At 37.7% G+C, this 15,259-nt stretch overlaps 1 protein-coding gene across 4 annotated transcripts in view; it reads left to right on the forward strand.

The window, feature by feature from the left end:
- Positions 1 to 3,833, forward strand: part of ADGRB3 (adhesion G protein-coupled receptor B3) — a 730,754-nt gene extending 726,921 nt beyond the window's left edge. For all 4 annotated transcript variants that reach the window (XM_082731305.1, XM_082731302.1, XM_082731304.1 and 1 more), the window contains one exon: positions 3,028 to 3,833. In XM_082731305.1, the coding sequence (XP_082587431.1) occupies positions 3,028 to 3,216 (189 nt within the window). In that variant the 3' untranslated portion in view covers positions 3,217 to 3,833. The remainder of the gene's footprint in view (positions 1 to 3,027) is intronic.
- Positions 3,834 to 15,259: the final 11,426 nt, after the last annotated feature.

Raw genomic sequence — 15,259 nt, forward strand, 5'->3', positions numbered from 1 at the left:
TTAAGGTTTTCTCTTTAACTTTTGACATTCTGATTATAATGTCTTGGTGTGGCTTTCTCTGGGTATATCTTATTTAGAAAGCTCTAGACTCCCTCGACCCAGAGACCTGTTTCCTTCTACAGGTTTGGGAATTTTCAGCCATTGTTTTTTCAAGTAAGTTTTCTGTCCCTTTCTCTCTTCTTCTGCGACCCCTAAATATTGCTTTACTCGGTGTTGTCCGATAGGTCCCTTAAGTTATTTTCACTTTGTGTGTGTGTGTGTGTGTGTGACTCTGTTTGGCGGACTTCTACAGCTGGGTGCAGTAGTTCTTTATCACTAAAGATGCATGGGCCTCAGACCTAATGTGTATCCAGACATTTATGAACAATGGCAAGAACCACAATACTCCTGGGAAGTAGTATGGGAGGCCAGAGGAGATGAACAAGAAAGCCAACCTTATTAATTATATAACCTCTCAGAAATTCAGTCATATCCTGGCAGTAATACTGTGAAATTAGAATCTAGACATTCTGATTTTAAAAAGTTTAAAATTGGCCATTTTAGTTCACGGATCCATGATGCTTGATCTTCAAAATATAAATGGAAAATCACATCTGTTCCAAACAAAATGAAACTCCTATTTTCAAAGCAAATGTACAAATAATTTACATATCCTGAATCCTTTTAGGATTGAACTAATTCAACTTTTTCAGACCAAGGATTTCCAGAAAGCTCCTTTAAGACATTGCCTTTGTCTAAGATGGATAAATCCTATCCATGGCTTGAGGCAGCAGAATTCACACCAGTGAACCTTTCAATCAGTGATTGATGATTCAGGTCACTGTAGTGCCCTGAAATCTTCCACTATTCCCCACTGCCTACAAAATAAATTCCAAATTGAGTGTCCTGGCATACAAAGTCCCTTATGATCTGGCTTTCAATTCACCTTCTGCCTATTTATTCTATTCTTTTTCACTCCAACTAAAATAAATTGGTCACTTTTCTCAGAGCTGTCCCGACCCATCTGCATTCTCTCAGGAGTTTTACTTCTCATATGCTTGCCTGTTCAGTCACCCAGCCTTCAATCACACGTCTTTATGACCACGTTCATTCTTCTATGACAATTCTAGTATCACTTTTCTCAGAAAGGTTTAGATGCTTTCCATAAAAGGAAGCCTTATCTTCACCCTTGTCTGTATCCCCGTCAGCATTTCGCCTAGGTTACAGACACAAATATAACTATATATTTATACTTTTATTTAACTATAAGCATCTTCACAACAAGTTGTGACCATTTATTAAATACTAAGTGTTATGCTAGGTCCCTTAACTTTTTTATTTTTGTAACCCCATAATGTAGGTAATCTGCAAATGTTGCCAATTCCTTTGGCCCCCGGTACAAAAAATGTCTCCGTTTTGCAAATATTAGGTTTGCAAATATGAGGTTCATAGAAACCAGATAAATTGCTCAGAGTTACATTCATATAAGATGAAGCAACTGGAATTTGGACCTGCATGTATCAGGCTTTAAATCTTATGCTTCCTAGTGAACCATGTGGCTTTCCATCTTTGATTCATCACTTTATCCTCCCTAGTGCCTAATATAATGCCCAGCACAGAGCAGCTGATAAATATTAGTTGAAGAGACCAAGGGAGGAAGGTGGGGGGGGAGTTTTAAGACTTTATAGTTAATAAGAGTTTAGGATATTAGACTAAATCAGACTAATCTCCTGCATGTATCCTAAAAGTTAAATTTTATCACATCTTAACTGTTAGCTATTGTTTTCTTGTATGTCCTCATGATTAAGGCTAGTAAGTGTTAAAAACATCTAATGCATTGAGGATTTTAACAGTTTTTAGTTATGGTACATATTTCTATCGGTTGTCTCTTTTGTTTATCTATACTTGAGTGATTTTTATTACTGTCATTGGAACCCAGATAATAACTGCAGTACCTGTTTTACATTCCCCCTACTAATTAATTATAAGCAGTTGAAGACTAGAATTTAGGGTGAAGGGGAAGAGATAAAGGGCATATTCAACAATTATAGTTGTTTAAGTGCTTTAGCTTAATTTGTTCTAAAGAGAATTCAGTCATGATTTCCTTCTTGTTCTTTGATGTCACTCAGCACAGTCTATTCCATTCAAATTCCCTCATTACAGAAATCTTTAAGCAGTTTAAAATAAATCAAGTTCACTGCTAAATCTTAGCAAAATATCAGGCTATAGAAACTTTGAATAATGTCTATGCATATTTATTGAGACCCTCCAATATGGAAGGTCTGATCGGTGGAGTCATAATGAGGCAGATCTTAAATCTTAAGTAGAAAGAGGGTATATACTATGGAATATAAGGAATGCTGGCTGATAGGCATTCTTTAAAACCCCTTATATTGCTGGATATATTTTTCCAAAAAGTTGTGCTCTTTGAAGGGAAGAATGATTTTTGCTGAATTAGTGTGCTGCCCAAACACATAGAAAATTGTGGGGAATAGACAGCAGGGAAAAAACAGACTATCCAAGGGACATAGTAGCATGTTAATGTTCTAAAAAGGATAATTTCCTAAAAACTAAGCAAAGTTAATGAAATCCAGCTTTATGAAATATGGCCAGTTTGGAGACTGTTTTTATTATTACCTAACATGCCCCCTTACATATCTTCAAATTTTATTTCACCAAAGATTCTGCCCAAATACTTAAATTTTCTACATTTAGTCTTAGCAGGAACACTCCTTTCTACCTGAGAGAGCTATACTGGCATTTCACAAGATACCCAAAACAAAGCATCATCTACTTTGTCTTCCATAAATTATTCAATGCCTTTGATCACTGGAAAATTTTAGGATAACATAAAGAAGGTGTTCATCAGTTTGTTCAATGAAAGAAAACTAAAATCAAAACCATTTCCTGCAGCTGCCCACAATTTCAAATCATCTCTGAATCATGTAAACTGGATTAAGGTCACAAACATGCTTGCTTCCTGGGAACTTCAACAAGCAGTAAGCCTCGTCATCCAATAATGACTCTCTTCTCCTCTCTTCTCAACAGGAAAACCCAGCACCAAACAAGAATCCATGGGACACTTTCAAAAACCCCAGTGAATACCAACATTACACCACAATCAATGTCTTAGATACAGAGGCAAAGGACGCTTTGGAACTGAGGCCAGCAGAGTGGGAGAAGTGTCTGAATTTGCCTCTGGATGTGCAAGAGGGTGACTTTCAAACGGAAGTTTAACAGAATCAAAATGGACTGAGGTGGATATAAAACAATTTATTGCACTGACACTTAAGACTTGGGAAGCCTGACATTTCTATCTGGACAGTGTGACTATCTTATGTCAGGACCTTCATGTGCCAAATGTCAGTGGTGTTTGCATATGGTAACTTCTCACTAGTCAGGCTAGTGGAGAGAGGACCAGGTGTACAGTTCTGACCATCCTGTGTTGTAAGTACCCGTGGAATGGATTTGTAAGGTAATCTTTATAGATAAACCTCAAGCAACGATTCATGTTGTAACCGCTTCATATGGTTTAGTTTTCAAAAAACTTCACCATGAAGCACAATGTATATATTTATGCAGTTTTTAAAGTTTATAACAGTCTGTTTGGCCATTACTACACTTTTTACTTTATAATATAAAAGCAAAGTTTTTGTCATTAAATGAATGTTTGTTGAGCTACATTCTTCATTGCTTTAAATGCAATAAAGTAATAATCTCACTTTTATATGAATAATATATTTCACATCTTTATTATTGCAGTTTTCTCCAGAAAGCTCTGAGTAGCTTTCTCTGCTGCAACTGTGTATAAAATATTTAAAATGTTGTATGGTGTAAATAAACTTTTGTCTACATATCAGTTTTTTAGTGCATTTTATTTTGGATTTGTTGAACAGGAATTTACATATTTATAAAGTTTTTTTTTTGAATACAGATACTGAAAATGTATTCACAGTTTTAATAGCAGCATACCGTTATTACTCCTTTGAGGCTAATGATTTCTCAAATGTAATAGTAGGTTTGTATAGTGCTTCTGAATTTTCTACTCAAGCATCCTTTGGAACAATGTAACATGTAAATGGGGCTTGTCAGAAATCGCCATCATAGTCTTACATAAATATTTTTTTTTCCTATCTTGTGGCAAAAAGACACCTACTGGTAGAAAACACTAATTTGCCATACAAAAAGTAATACAGGGAAAATGTTTATTATAAGTAATGAAGTCCATTGCATGTTTCACAAAAGAAACTACTTGTACTATAGTTCTTCATAGCATACAAAACAATGAACTTATTCAGGATTTTTAAAAAATCTTCTCTGTATATTCTCTAGCAGAAGGAAAAGGGGAGTGGATATATTGGGTAGATGCTTTCTCTCTGGTTTGAGAAGTGGGAAATCTGAGGTGAGCTGGTCCCTAGTGTCCTCTGTAGTGGAAAGCCACACCAGTGAAGTCTCCTGCTTTCTCAAAGCTCCATTAATGAAGCATGGTGCGAAGGGTTTTGGCTATTTTGTCGTCCTTTCATTGGATGATGAGATTGTCTTTCAATCTAAGGGGAGTACAAAGAGTGGAAAGGAGAGCAGAGTCTTCAAAACTCCTAAATGTTTGTTGAGTTTGTTGTTAGACCTCAGCTGCATGGTCTTGTGTGGTCTGTCAGAAACTCAAGTGAGCTGGCTCCGGCTACCCATGACCTGGGGGACCCGGCCCCGCAGGCCATGAGTCCAGGCAGAGACAAAGGTGCTTCAACACTCAAGTGCACCCTGAAGCTAGAGCCTTAAAAACCGCCCAGCTCAGGCTGAACTGTCAGATACTTATACTGTTCTCAATGTAAAGATGTTAAAAACTATATTTTTAACCAGATTTTAAAAATAAAAGCAAAATCAAAATATAACTAAGGAGTGATTTTTCTATAGAATAAACTTCATGCTAATTATAATGTAATTGTAATATTAAATGTTTATTAAATTTATAAGAAGACTTTCTGGTGATAGGAATATTTAGTAAATTTCTCATTCTCTTTCTATATCCATGTATCTATAAATACATACATATGCATATATGTATGTATGTGTGTGTATATATATACCTACATACGTATGTGTGTATATTTATATACACCTACATATATATACACATGCTTAGCTCCATCACAGTAACCTATAGAGTGAATGAAAACCATGTAGGGAGTTTCCCATTTCAAACGGTAAAATCTTGACTGGAAAAAAAAACAACCCTTAATAAGTGTATATTTAAAAGTTCTATGTTTAAAAACCAAATTCAATATATTAGACTAATATTTCTTGTAAAACTACAGTAGTCACTGCCATAAAATGAAATCTATTTTTTTCAATTCTATTTTTCTCTAGTTCTAGTAACTCAATATCAGATTAATATATGAAAGTTAACCAGAAATTGCATACTTGAAAATGTTAGGGCCATTTTTTGTTGTTGTTGTTGTTATTTTACAAGGGATGCCAAGTTGTAGTGGTGCTTTTCATTTGTTTTTTAATCTATAAGAGAAACAATGCAGGCAGGTCAATAAGTACCAAGGAAGCATAATTTTAAGGAAGCTCTCATTTTAGCCCATTTTTTACAAGTTTCCACTGCATGGGCACACATGTGTACTCTGCCAAAGCTGACTTGCAGTTGTCCCCTCTGACAGTCGTGGGCAATTCTCTGAGCCCACTGCACTCACGACCTGCCAAGAATTCTGTGCCCTCAGACTGGTAGTCCTTCCCTCCCACCACATCTAATTTTATCTATGCTTCAAGGTCCACCTCATATTTCATCTTCACAAAGTTTTTCATGATTTTCCAAGCTAGAACTAATTTCTCCTGTGAACTCTTATGGCAATGCTTCTGTACCTCTCTTAGGACTTTTTAAAAAAAACTTCTACCTTGTTATTTATACACATTTCTGATATCCTCTGGTGGACTGTAAGTGCCTGGAGGTCAGGATTCATGTCTGATCCATTTTTGTATCTCTTAAGGGACCTAGCACAATAATGTTCACACAATAAATGTTTGTTGAATTATTTGTGGAATTTATTTTAGTATTGCTTACAGTCCTGCATTCACGTCAAGTTACACATTCAAAAGTGCTTTTTGAATAACTATTATGTATTTACTTGTTTATTAGGAGGATATAGGACCTGTGTTTTAGGGAGCTCACAATCCACTAAAGATGGAAAATACACATGTAAAAGTGATATTCTTGAAATATTATAAGCTCTTACTACCCTATATTGTCTTTTTTGCCCTTATAATTACATGAGGCAGGAATTCATTATCCTTCAAAAATGGAGACTCAGAGAGGTTAAGCAATCTAAGGTCACCATAAGTAAATGACAGACCCAATATTAGGGCCCCCATCCTCTCATTTGTACTTGGATCATTCCCATGATACCATAATGTTTCTACTGTTCCTTCTATATGATTAAGTTCCCAAAGCAAATAACCAAAAATTCATGGAGATGTTTTTCAGGCTAGTAGTAGAGGTACAAAACAGTACATGCATCATCAGCTGCCATGGGGGTGGTGAGGCCAGTAGCTAATTGTAGCAGAAAAGCATGGCTGATCAAAATAGCAAGTGATCTTAAATAGACTTGGTCTATTGTGCACTGGGTGGTTCTATTTGTGCCACTCTACTTTTCAAATCCTCTTAGAATGTAACTGCTGTTTCACAATTTTTGTGATTACTTGCACCTATACACCGGGAGACAGAAGAGAGAAGCCAACCTGAATTTTCAGACTGGCTTCAGACACTCTCTAAAAACAAACAGCCACAAATTTTAAAAGCTGCAGTCAGTAAATCACTGCTTGAGAAAATTTAGATTGAAGATTTCACATCATTCTCAGCTTCTTAGAAACTGTTTACTAGTTTTCGTTTTCTTGAGGTATCTATGTTAAAATCAATTAATTAAAGTCTACAGATTTTTATTACTTTTTTGAAGGATATGAAAGCAAATATGTCTCCAGCATCTCAATCTGCACAGTTTTCTATGATGACAAAACCATCTTCCCCTGACACACTTCCATAGTTAAATTTGGAACTGAGGTAGTAACAGCAGATCTGAGACTCCTAAAATGTCTGAGATAGAAGACATGTTGTCAGTCAATGAAAACGGCAATTACATTCAGGGGTCAAACAACAAATCCAGACTTAGGTAAGGAGAGACTTCATTTGAAAAGACTGTTGTACTAAAGGCAGAGGGACTCTTGCAGTAGGGAGGATACTCACCTGTAAACTCTGTAAGCATCCCAGATGCCAGGCAGAAAGGGCTTTTCTTTCATAGGGGAGATTCAACAAGACTAGAAAGAGTCAGATGTGGGAGAGTGAGGTGAGCAGATGTGATTGAGTAGTTGAACAGCAAGTGTCTTTGTTTGTGGCCAGCCAACCCTGGGAGAGATGGTTAGGGGAGATTATTCAACCTTCCAGGGCTTAGCTAATTTCCCATACTTGTTTAAACTAAAGGATGGGCCAGAATTCAGAGGCCTTGGGAAAGCAAGACAGCTAACTGAAGTTTGGTGAAGTTAAGCTAGCAAGTATTTTGTTCAGATTTGTGAGGGAGGACAAGCCATTCACTTACAAATTTCTGAGACGAAGGATAGGAATTGGACTTTGTCGTAAATACAGGAGGTTCACCTGAGAGTCTCAGCCAATGTCAGAAGGGTGGTTCCTTTGCAATAAGTTGTTTCCTAGAACAAGGGTGTGGGGGTTTCCTGACTAGTGCTGTTTTCCAAGCACTTAGGGCTCATTCAACACTGTCATAGAGGAAGAAATGAAGCTCACTGGAAATGGGAAGATTTTTTCAATAATGTTCAGCCAACAGTGTTTAATAGGATTTTCAAATACTAGACAATAGCTATGGTTTTTTTTTTGTTTTTGTGGCTTTTTAAATTTCTTTTCAACGTAACAGTATTCCTTGTTTTTGCAGCACACCCAGTGCTCCATGCAATATGTGCCCTCCCCAATACCCACCACCTGGTTTCCCCAACCTCCCACCCCCCACCCCTTCAAAACCCTCAGATTGTTTTTCAGAGTCCACAGTCTCCCCTTCCAATTTCCCTCAACTTCCTTCTCTTCTCCATCTCCCCTTGTCCTCCATGCTATTTGTTATGCTCCAAATAAGTGAAACCATATGATAATTGACTCTCTCTGCTTGACTTATTTCACTCAGCATAATCTCTTCCAGTCCCGTCCACGTTGCTACAAAAGTTGGGTATTCATCCTTTCTGATGGAGGCATAATACTCCCTAGTGTTTTTTAAGATTTATCTATTCATTTGAGAGAGAGCATGTGAGCAAGGAGAGAAGGAGAGGAAGACAGAGAGAAAAAACCTCAAGCAGATTCCTGCTAAGCACAGAATCTCATGCAGGGCTTAATCATGGGACCCTGAGGTCATGCCCTGAGCCAAAATGAAGTCCGATGTTCAGCCAATTGAGCCATGAAGGTGCCCTAACAGTACCTATAGCTTTTTTTTTTTTTTTAAGATTTTATTTATTTATTTGACAGAGAGAGATCACAAGTAGGTAGAGAGGCAGGCAGAGAGCAAGAGGGAAGCAGGCTCCCCACTGAGCAGAGAGCCCGATGTGGGACTCGATCCCAGGACCCTGAGATCATGACCCGAGCCGAAGGCAGCGGCTTAACCCACTGAGCCACCCAGGCGCCCCTACCTATAGCTTTTTAAACAAAAATAATTCCAAAGTGAAAATGGTAAATATTACGAGGTAAAAGAGAATGCTTAAAATTCTTTAATCTGAGTTTACCAGTCCTCCCTTAGTTTGGATTCCTGCTTATACATTTATACCATACAACTTGCTAGTCAGAGTCCAGGGGCCAAGTGAAGAAGCCACCTATCTAACGTTAGGCTGAGGGGAATATTTTGACCTTCTCGGTGATAGAATAGATTGACACCTGAACACCAACTACATTGATAAGATGCATCTGTGTGTTTAACCCAATAGAGTCACCTCAAAACACCTGCCACCATTTCTTACATAAAGACAAACAACTCATGGCGAAAATGATTCTTCTGAAAGCAACCACCTATAAAAAGGTGTAAAAACCTTGTGAGAGTTGTCTCTGAGTACAACCATCCTTACCAAAACCACAGAACTCCAGTAAGAAGGCCAGCTTACTTTTAATAAGTAATTCTCAACCAAGAAAAGAATCACAAAGCTTGGACTTGAAGGTCAGCATTTCAATTCCCGTTCTTTTAACCACTTCAGAGTTTTGTCAACTTTCCAGATGAATGGATGAATGCCTAGCATTATCTAGTATCACTTTTTCTCCTAAATCTAGAATTTCATTTCTAAAACTTGAGTATTTTATATAGACACTAGAAAATAATCTTTGGGAGTAAGAATGTTGTGCTTTTCTAAGGTAGAACCAAGATGTTTATAAAAATATATACAGAATTTTGCAAATACTTATTTAGAACCAATAACCATCTAGATCCTGTATTAGGAGGTGGTGAGTCAACAGCAAACAAAATTCAATTCCTATTTTCAAGGGACTTTGCATCTTTGGGGACACACAGACCAGCAAACAGAATTACAATAACTTGATGGATTTATAAGGAAAAGAAAGGAAAGCATGTAATGGGAATATCTGGAAAAGGCACTGATTATATAAAAAAATAAATAAATTCCTCAAAATGAGCAAAGACAATCATGGTGACACAGAAACTAATGTAGTACCTGAAATGTGTGCCTCAAGATCCTAGACTCCTGTCTGGAGTGTAGGAAATGATGACTCTGAGCTTCCCAATGACTAATGTACACATAGAAGCTGCAACTAGTTATATAGTTTGTAGTGTGCCAAGATAAAAGCCAGCATTTCCTCTACAGAAGCTGAAGACCCACCAAGAAGTGCCTCTCAGAAAACCTCATGCTGAATTACATATTGAATTCTTTACCAACAACCTCCTTAGAAAACCTCTGAGCTCTACAAAGGTCTTTTGTTGAAGGGTAATGTGAGAGTTAATTTATATTTCAACTTGACTAGATCACAGTATTTAGATACTGGTCAAACACCAATCTAGGTGTCACTGTGAAGTGTTTTTTTTTTTTTTTTTTTTTTTTTTAGGTGGGATTAACATTTAACTCTGTAGAATTTGAGTAAAGCAGATTACACTCCATAATCTGGGTGGGTGGTGAGCCTCACAAAACCAATTGATGGCCTTAGGAGAAAAAGGCTGACATTTAGAGCAGCAATATCAAATTTTCCATGGGTCTCCAGCTGTTAACCTGCCCTCCAGATTTCAGACTTGCCAGGCCCACAATCACATGACTTAATTCCTTAAAATAAATCTATGTGTGTACACACACACACACACACCCTATTGGTTCTGCTTCTTTGGAGAACCCTCATACAAGTAAGTATTTAATACCCAAATACAATGGCCAAAAGCATTTTTTCAAGAGTCAAAGCACTGTACTTCAAGTACAAAGCTACCCCATGAACTGGCTGAGTAAAAAAAAAAAAAGAGAAGAAAAGGAGAACATTGTACTTCAAGAAATTTCCATGAATATGATTTCCCAAAACAAAAGTTTTGGAAATAATTTTAAGCTCTGAGTGTTATAAAACCTTGTAAATATTTATAAATATTCATTTAATTCTCAAAATTAGCCTGTAAGCAAGTGCTATCAATATTTATATTTTACAAATAAAGAAATTGAGGATAGGTCCCTAACTTTGTCAATATCACACAAGACAGTAAATGGCAGAGCCGAGATTCATCCTCACAGTTTAGCCCCAGCGTCTAAGCTCTGAATAATTCTGCTAAAAACTGAATAGTTTTTTGGCAAGGTTAAGCTCACAGGCAAGTATTTGGGATGAAATAAGGGCAGATATGTAGGATGAAGGAGAGAAGGATGGGTATCCAGAGGACCACTCCCCCTCACACAGAATAGTACTGAGGAAGAACCACCAAGGACTTGCTCAAAACACAGAGTTAGGTTTGGTTCAACACAAGGCCATATGAGAGACAGAGATCCCAAAGATTTACATCATAGAACATCAGAATGATGACTTTTGTTTAGAGAAATACTATCAACAGGTTATTGAACCATATTATGTTCAATGTTCAATTATGTTACATACCAAAAAGTTTGGTATGTCAATCAGATACTTACTAAAAATTCCAATTAGGACTTTGAAATCCGGCACTTAAAGTCATGCTTGCAGATAATGATCACATCAGAGGTTGACATATCACTTAGGGTCATATTGTTTCATGATCATAAAGTCATATTAGGGGATACTATGAAGATTAATTATCTTTCTGTTCTATACGTTGGGAAGGAGAGATGGTAAGATACCCAATTCATCGAGAAGTGCTATCTAGTCATTAATGTGAAGAAGGAGCTAGGATACAGCCTAGTTTTATTCCACTGTAAACTCTCTGACCTTTGGAGAGACAATTACCACAAATTTTGACTCTCAGGGGAAAAATTAAGACACAGGTTATATATAAACATCATTAGCCAAAGAGTCATAAAGGTAAATAAAAGCTACAGATAATCCTTTTTTTTTTTTTAAGATTTTATTTATTTGTCAGAGAGAGAGAGGGAGAGAGAGTGAGCACAGGCAGACAGAATGGCAGACAGAGGCAGAGGGAGAAGCAGGCTCCCTGCTGAGCAAGGAGACCGATGTGGGACTCGATCCCAGGAGGCTGGGATCATGACCTGAGCCGAAGGCAGCCTCTTAACCAACTGAGCCACCCAGGCGTCCCGCTACAGATAATCTTACGATTTGCGTTTTTACCCCCTCAGAGAATTCCCGTCAAAATGAAAAAGAGCATAACAACCATCAAAGGAAGATTAGCTGTGTGTCCAAAACTTAGTAAAGTTCTCTCGATTATTGGCCCAAGAAGACCAGACTTGTGACATTTTTCCCTGTAGCAAAATGTCATGAATTTTGGGCAAAATGTCTAGCAACTAACAGTTTTAATTATGGCAGGAGTAACATGTTGTTCTTAAAATAATTATGCCAATAACCTTTTTAACATTAACCCATAGCAGGATTAATAATTGTGGTGATACAAATGTCAAAATGGCCAGGTGTATTTACAGACACAGTTTCCTATCTTTACAGATTTATAATGCATAGTTGTCATTTGAATTATGTAGCCAAACTAATTTGAATAGTTTTAGATACATTTCAGTACAAATTCTGACCATCTAATGTCTCTAAATAAGAAGTGCTAAGTACATGCCCAGTGATTCTCATGTCTGAGCCTGAGTGGTGGTGGCTGGGGATGGTCCCAGGCTTCTACATGGTGGCTCTTTGCTAATCTTCCTTTTCATGGGAGCAGAAGAAGTGACCTTTTGGTGCCTAACCTTACCAGTGATCCAAGAATCAGGAAAGCAGAATTGAGAATGGAGCCAATTCATGACCAGGCCTCCTCCTCCCTCAGAGTCTGGCCATCTCCTCACTTCAGAAGACAGATTCAGCTGCCACACTTCCCAAAACTCACTCTGAACAGCTAACCTCCAGCACGAAACTATTCTACTGAGAACTTTTCTTTGCACTGGTTTAGGATTTAAGAGTGTAGCCAGCTTTCCGGCAACTATCATTTCCTTTTCACTTCCAGAGATCCTTGGACCCAACCTCCAGACAGACAAGCCATATCAAATGGCCCATTGGATGGGAGACTTGGGATGGAGCACTTAATTTGCACAATTTCATTGTTGGTCTTTCATCAGACAGGTGACAGCTGGACCCACTTTCTCTCATGGGGAGGTGCAGAGCTAAAGCACGTCACTTAACCAGGCTTTGTATTAAAGCTCCCCAGTTACTATAATGGTTCTGCAATTTTTTACTGCTCTGGGTCCTCATTTGCTGGGAAGCTCATTTGTCCAACTACCTTAAAGAAGGAAACATGAAGATGCATGTGAAACTGTGCTGAGGCTGACTGTCATAGAATGGTGCTTGGGATGGAACACCAGCCCCAGTGTGAGCTGAGTGCTTTTCTTTTGCCACCGAAAGGCACAGAGGAACAGTCCAAAACAACCCCTATCCCTGCCAAGTTTGGCAACAAATAGAGAGCCCTTCATAGAAATCCATTCTATGACCTCCTGGACAGGGACCAGGCATTTGTCCTCAGCACAGTTCTTTAGACTGAGCACATCATTTATCTAGTGAAAAACTTTATTAGGCTTTAAAAAATACTTGAATTGTAATTAGGGTTGTGGTCTTTTTCCTGAATCATTTTTTTTTTAAAAAAGATTTTATTTATTTATTTGACAGACAGAGATCACAAGTAGGCAGAGAGGCAGGCAGAGAGAGGGGGAAGCAGGCTCCCTGCTGGGCAGAGAGCCCGATTCGGGGCTCGATCCCAGGACCCTGAGATTATGACCTGAGCCGAAGGCAGAGGCTTAACCCACTGAGCCACCCAGGCACCCCTCCTAAATCATTTTTATGAAGGTATCAGAAGAGAATCATATCCTAGAGATGGTTTTGTATATAAAATGATAATCCTTCAAGTGCTTTTGTGGAATAGCCAAGAAATTGTTAATAATCACATTGTATTCAGATTTCTGAGGAACCCAAGCAGAGACCCTCTGCCTGTGTTTACCCGACGTATTTTCTGGGACATCTCAGAGCTGAGGTTGCACATCTTTTCTGTTGACATCGACATTACAACAACCATGTGTTTATATAGCCGGATGCTATCCCTTGTCCACAATTCAAATGCTTCACTTCACCACAGCTGTGCAGAGACCTTCCTGACCCTCTTTTAATTAATATAATTAACTTCCAATGTTATAATTCTAGCATGGTAGATATATTTTCAGGATTTATCATTTGATACTCAGAAAGAAAAATCGTTGAAAATTATTTTATTGATGGAAGAAATCTTATTTCCTTTATGCATCTAAGAAAAGCTAGTAGGCATATACAGGCATCTGCCTAGTTCTACATCATATTCTGGAAAAACTGTATATATTCACATACCCTCTAGTCAAGCAGGGCTGTCCTAGAAATACTTGCTATGTTGAGGGTGAAGGAGGCTGAGCAATCCATTCTTCTTCTTTCTCACAACAACATATGCAGAAATCGAAGTCATTTAAAAATGACTCCCTTTTTCTAAGTTTCAATTTATACTTACATAAACCTAGGTGTTTCAAATTTCTACATATCAAAGTTTTTCTGCTGATAAAAGAATTTATAAAAAGTGGAAAAGAAGTGTTCAAAAATATAAATAAGAGAATGAATATCAATTTACTACTCTCTATGGTGATCACTGTTTTTCAGCAATAAATAGATTTAAAACACAATCATTATTTTTAGCTGTGGTAGATAGGGGAGCAGAAAGAGGAGCAGGGAGAAGGTAAAAAGGAGGGAGAATGAGAATGTGAATTGATAGCTACATTGAGAGACACACAAAAGGCATATATGCAGACCAGGAAAGCAATTTGCAGACCAGGAAACAAATGTGTGCTTCTCTGTTCGCCAAAAGCATGTAAGACTCATGGGGATTATAAAGCATCTAGTCCTTGGAGAAAAACACTGTGCAAAAAAGAAGGACCAAGAAACATTTTAAGTGGAGTGAATGGCAAGGCATGGCAAACACTGAAAGGGAAAGAAAAGTACGTAAGTGGTGGAGATGCAGATGCTACATGGATAGACCAACAGGATTATTCAGCTATAGGATACTTTGTAAAGACTGGTTTCCCCCAGTTTTCCAGCTGCATTCAGTTGTTGCTATGAACAATGAAGCTTGTTTTTTTTTTCCAATACAGGCTTTTTACCTATGTGTCTAGGGAAAGTTGGATCTCCAGTAAGTGACATAAAATCATGGGGGAAATATATTTATCATACCACAGAAATATTGTAACTAGAGACACTAATGCTGCTTTTTAATCTGCTTAAAGCCCATTTTTAATATTTTACCAAAGTACTGATAAAGATTAAGAGTAAGACTCTTTCTGTTCAGAAGTTCTTTCACCTTCGGCTATTAATTGGCGGGAAAAACAAATGCTAGCTATTCCCAGAGGTCCAAAGGAACAGCTGTTCTGATTATTTACGGTGAAGAGATGAAAACCTACGGGATAAGACAATATGGCAGAGGAGAAGAAAATAAGAAGGAGGAAAACAGAAGGAGGCATTTGTTCATGGACATAATTATTTTTCTAGTTGTATAGGAAGGAGGACAGCAAAGTAGGACTGTTAATAACTTTACTATCTGAAGGAGAGGCTATTAAATCTGATGTCTTGAGGTCTACTCTATATTAAAGAGCCCATGATTCCAATGAAAGATTTTGACCTAGAAAA

The sequence above is a fragment of the Mustela nivalis genome, assembly GCF_964662115.1.
Source record: "Mustela nivalis genome assembly, chromosome: 5".
In the NCBI taxonomy this organism is placed as follows: domain Eukaryota; kingdom Metazoa; phylum Chordata; class Mammalia; order Carnivora; family Mustelidae; genus Mustela; species Mustela nivalis.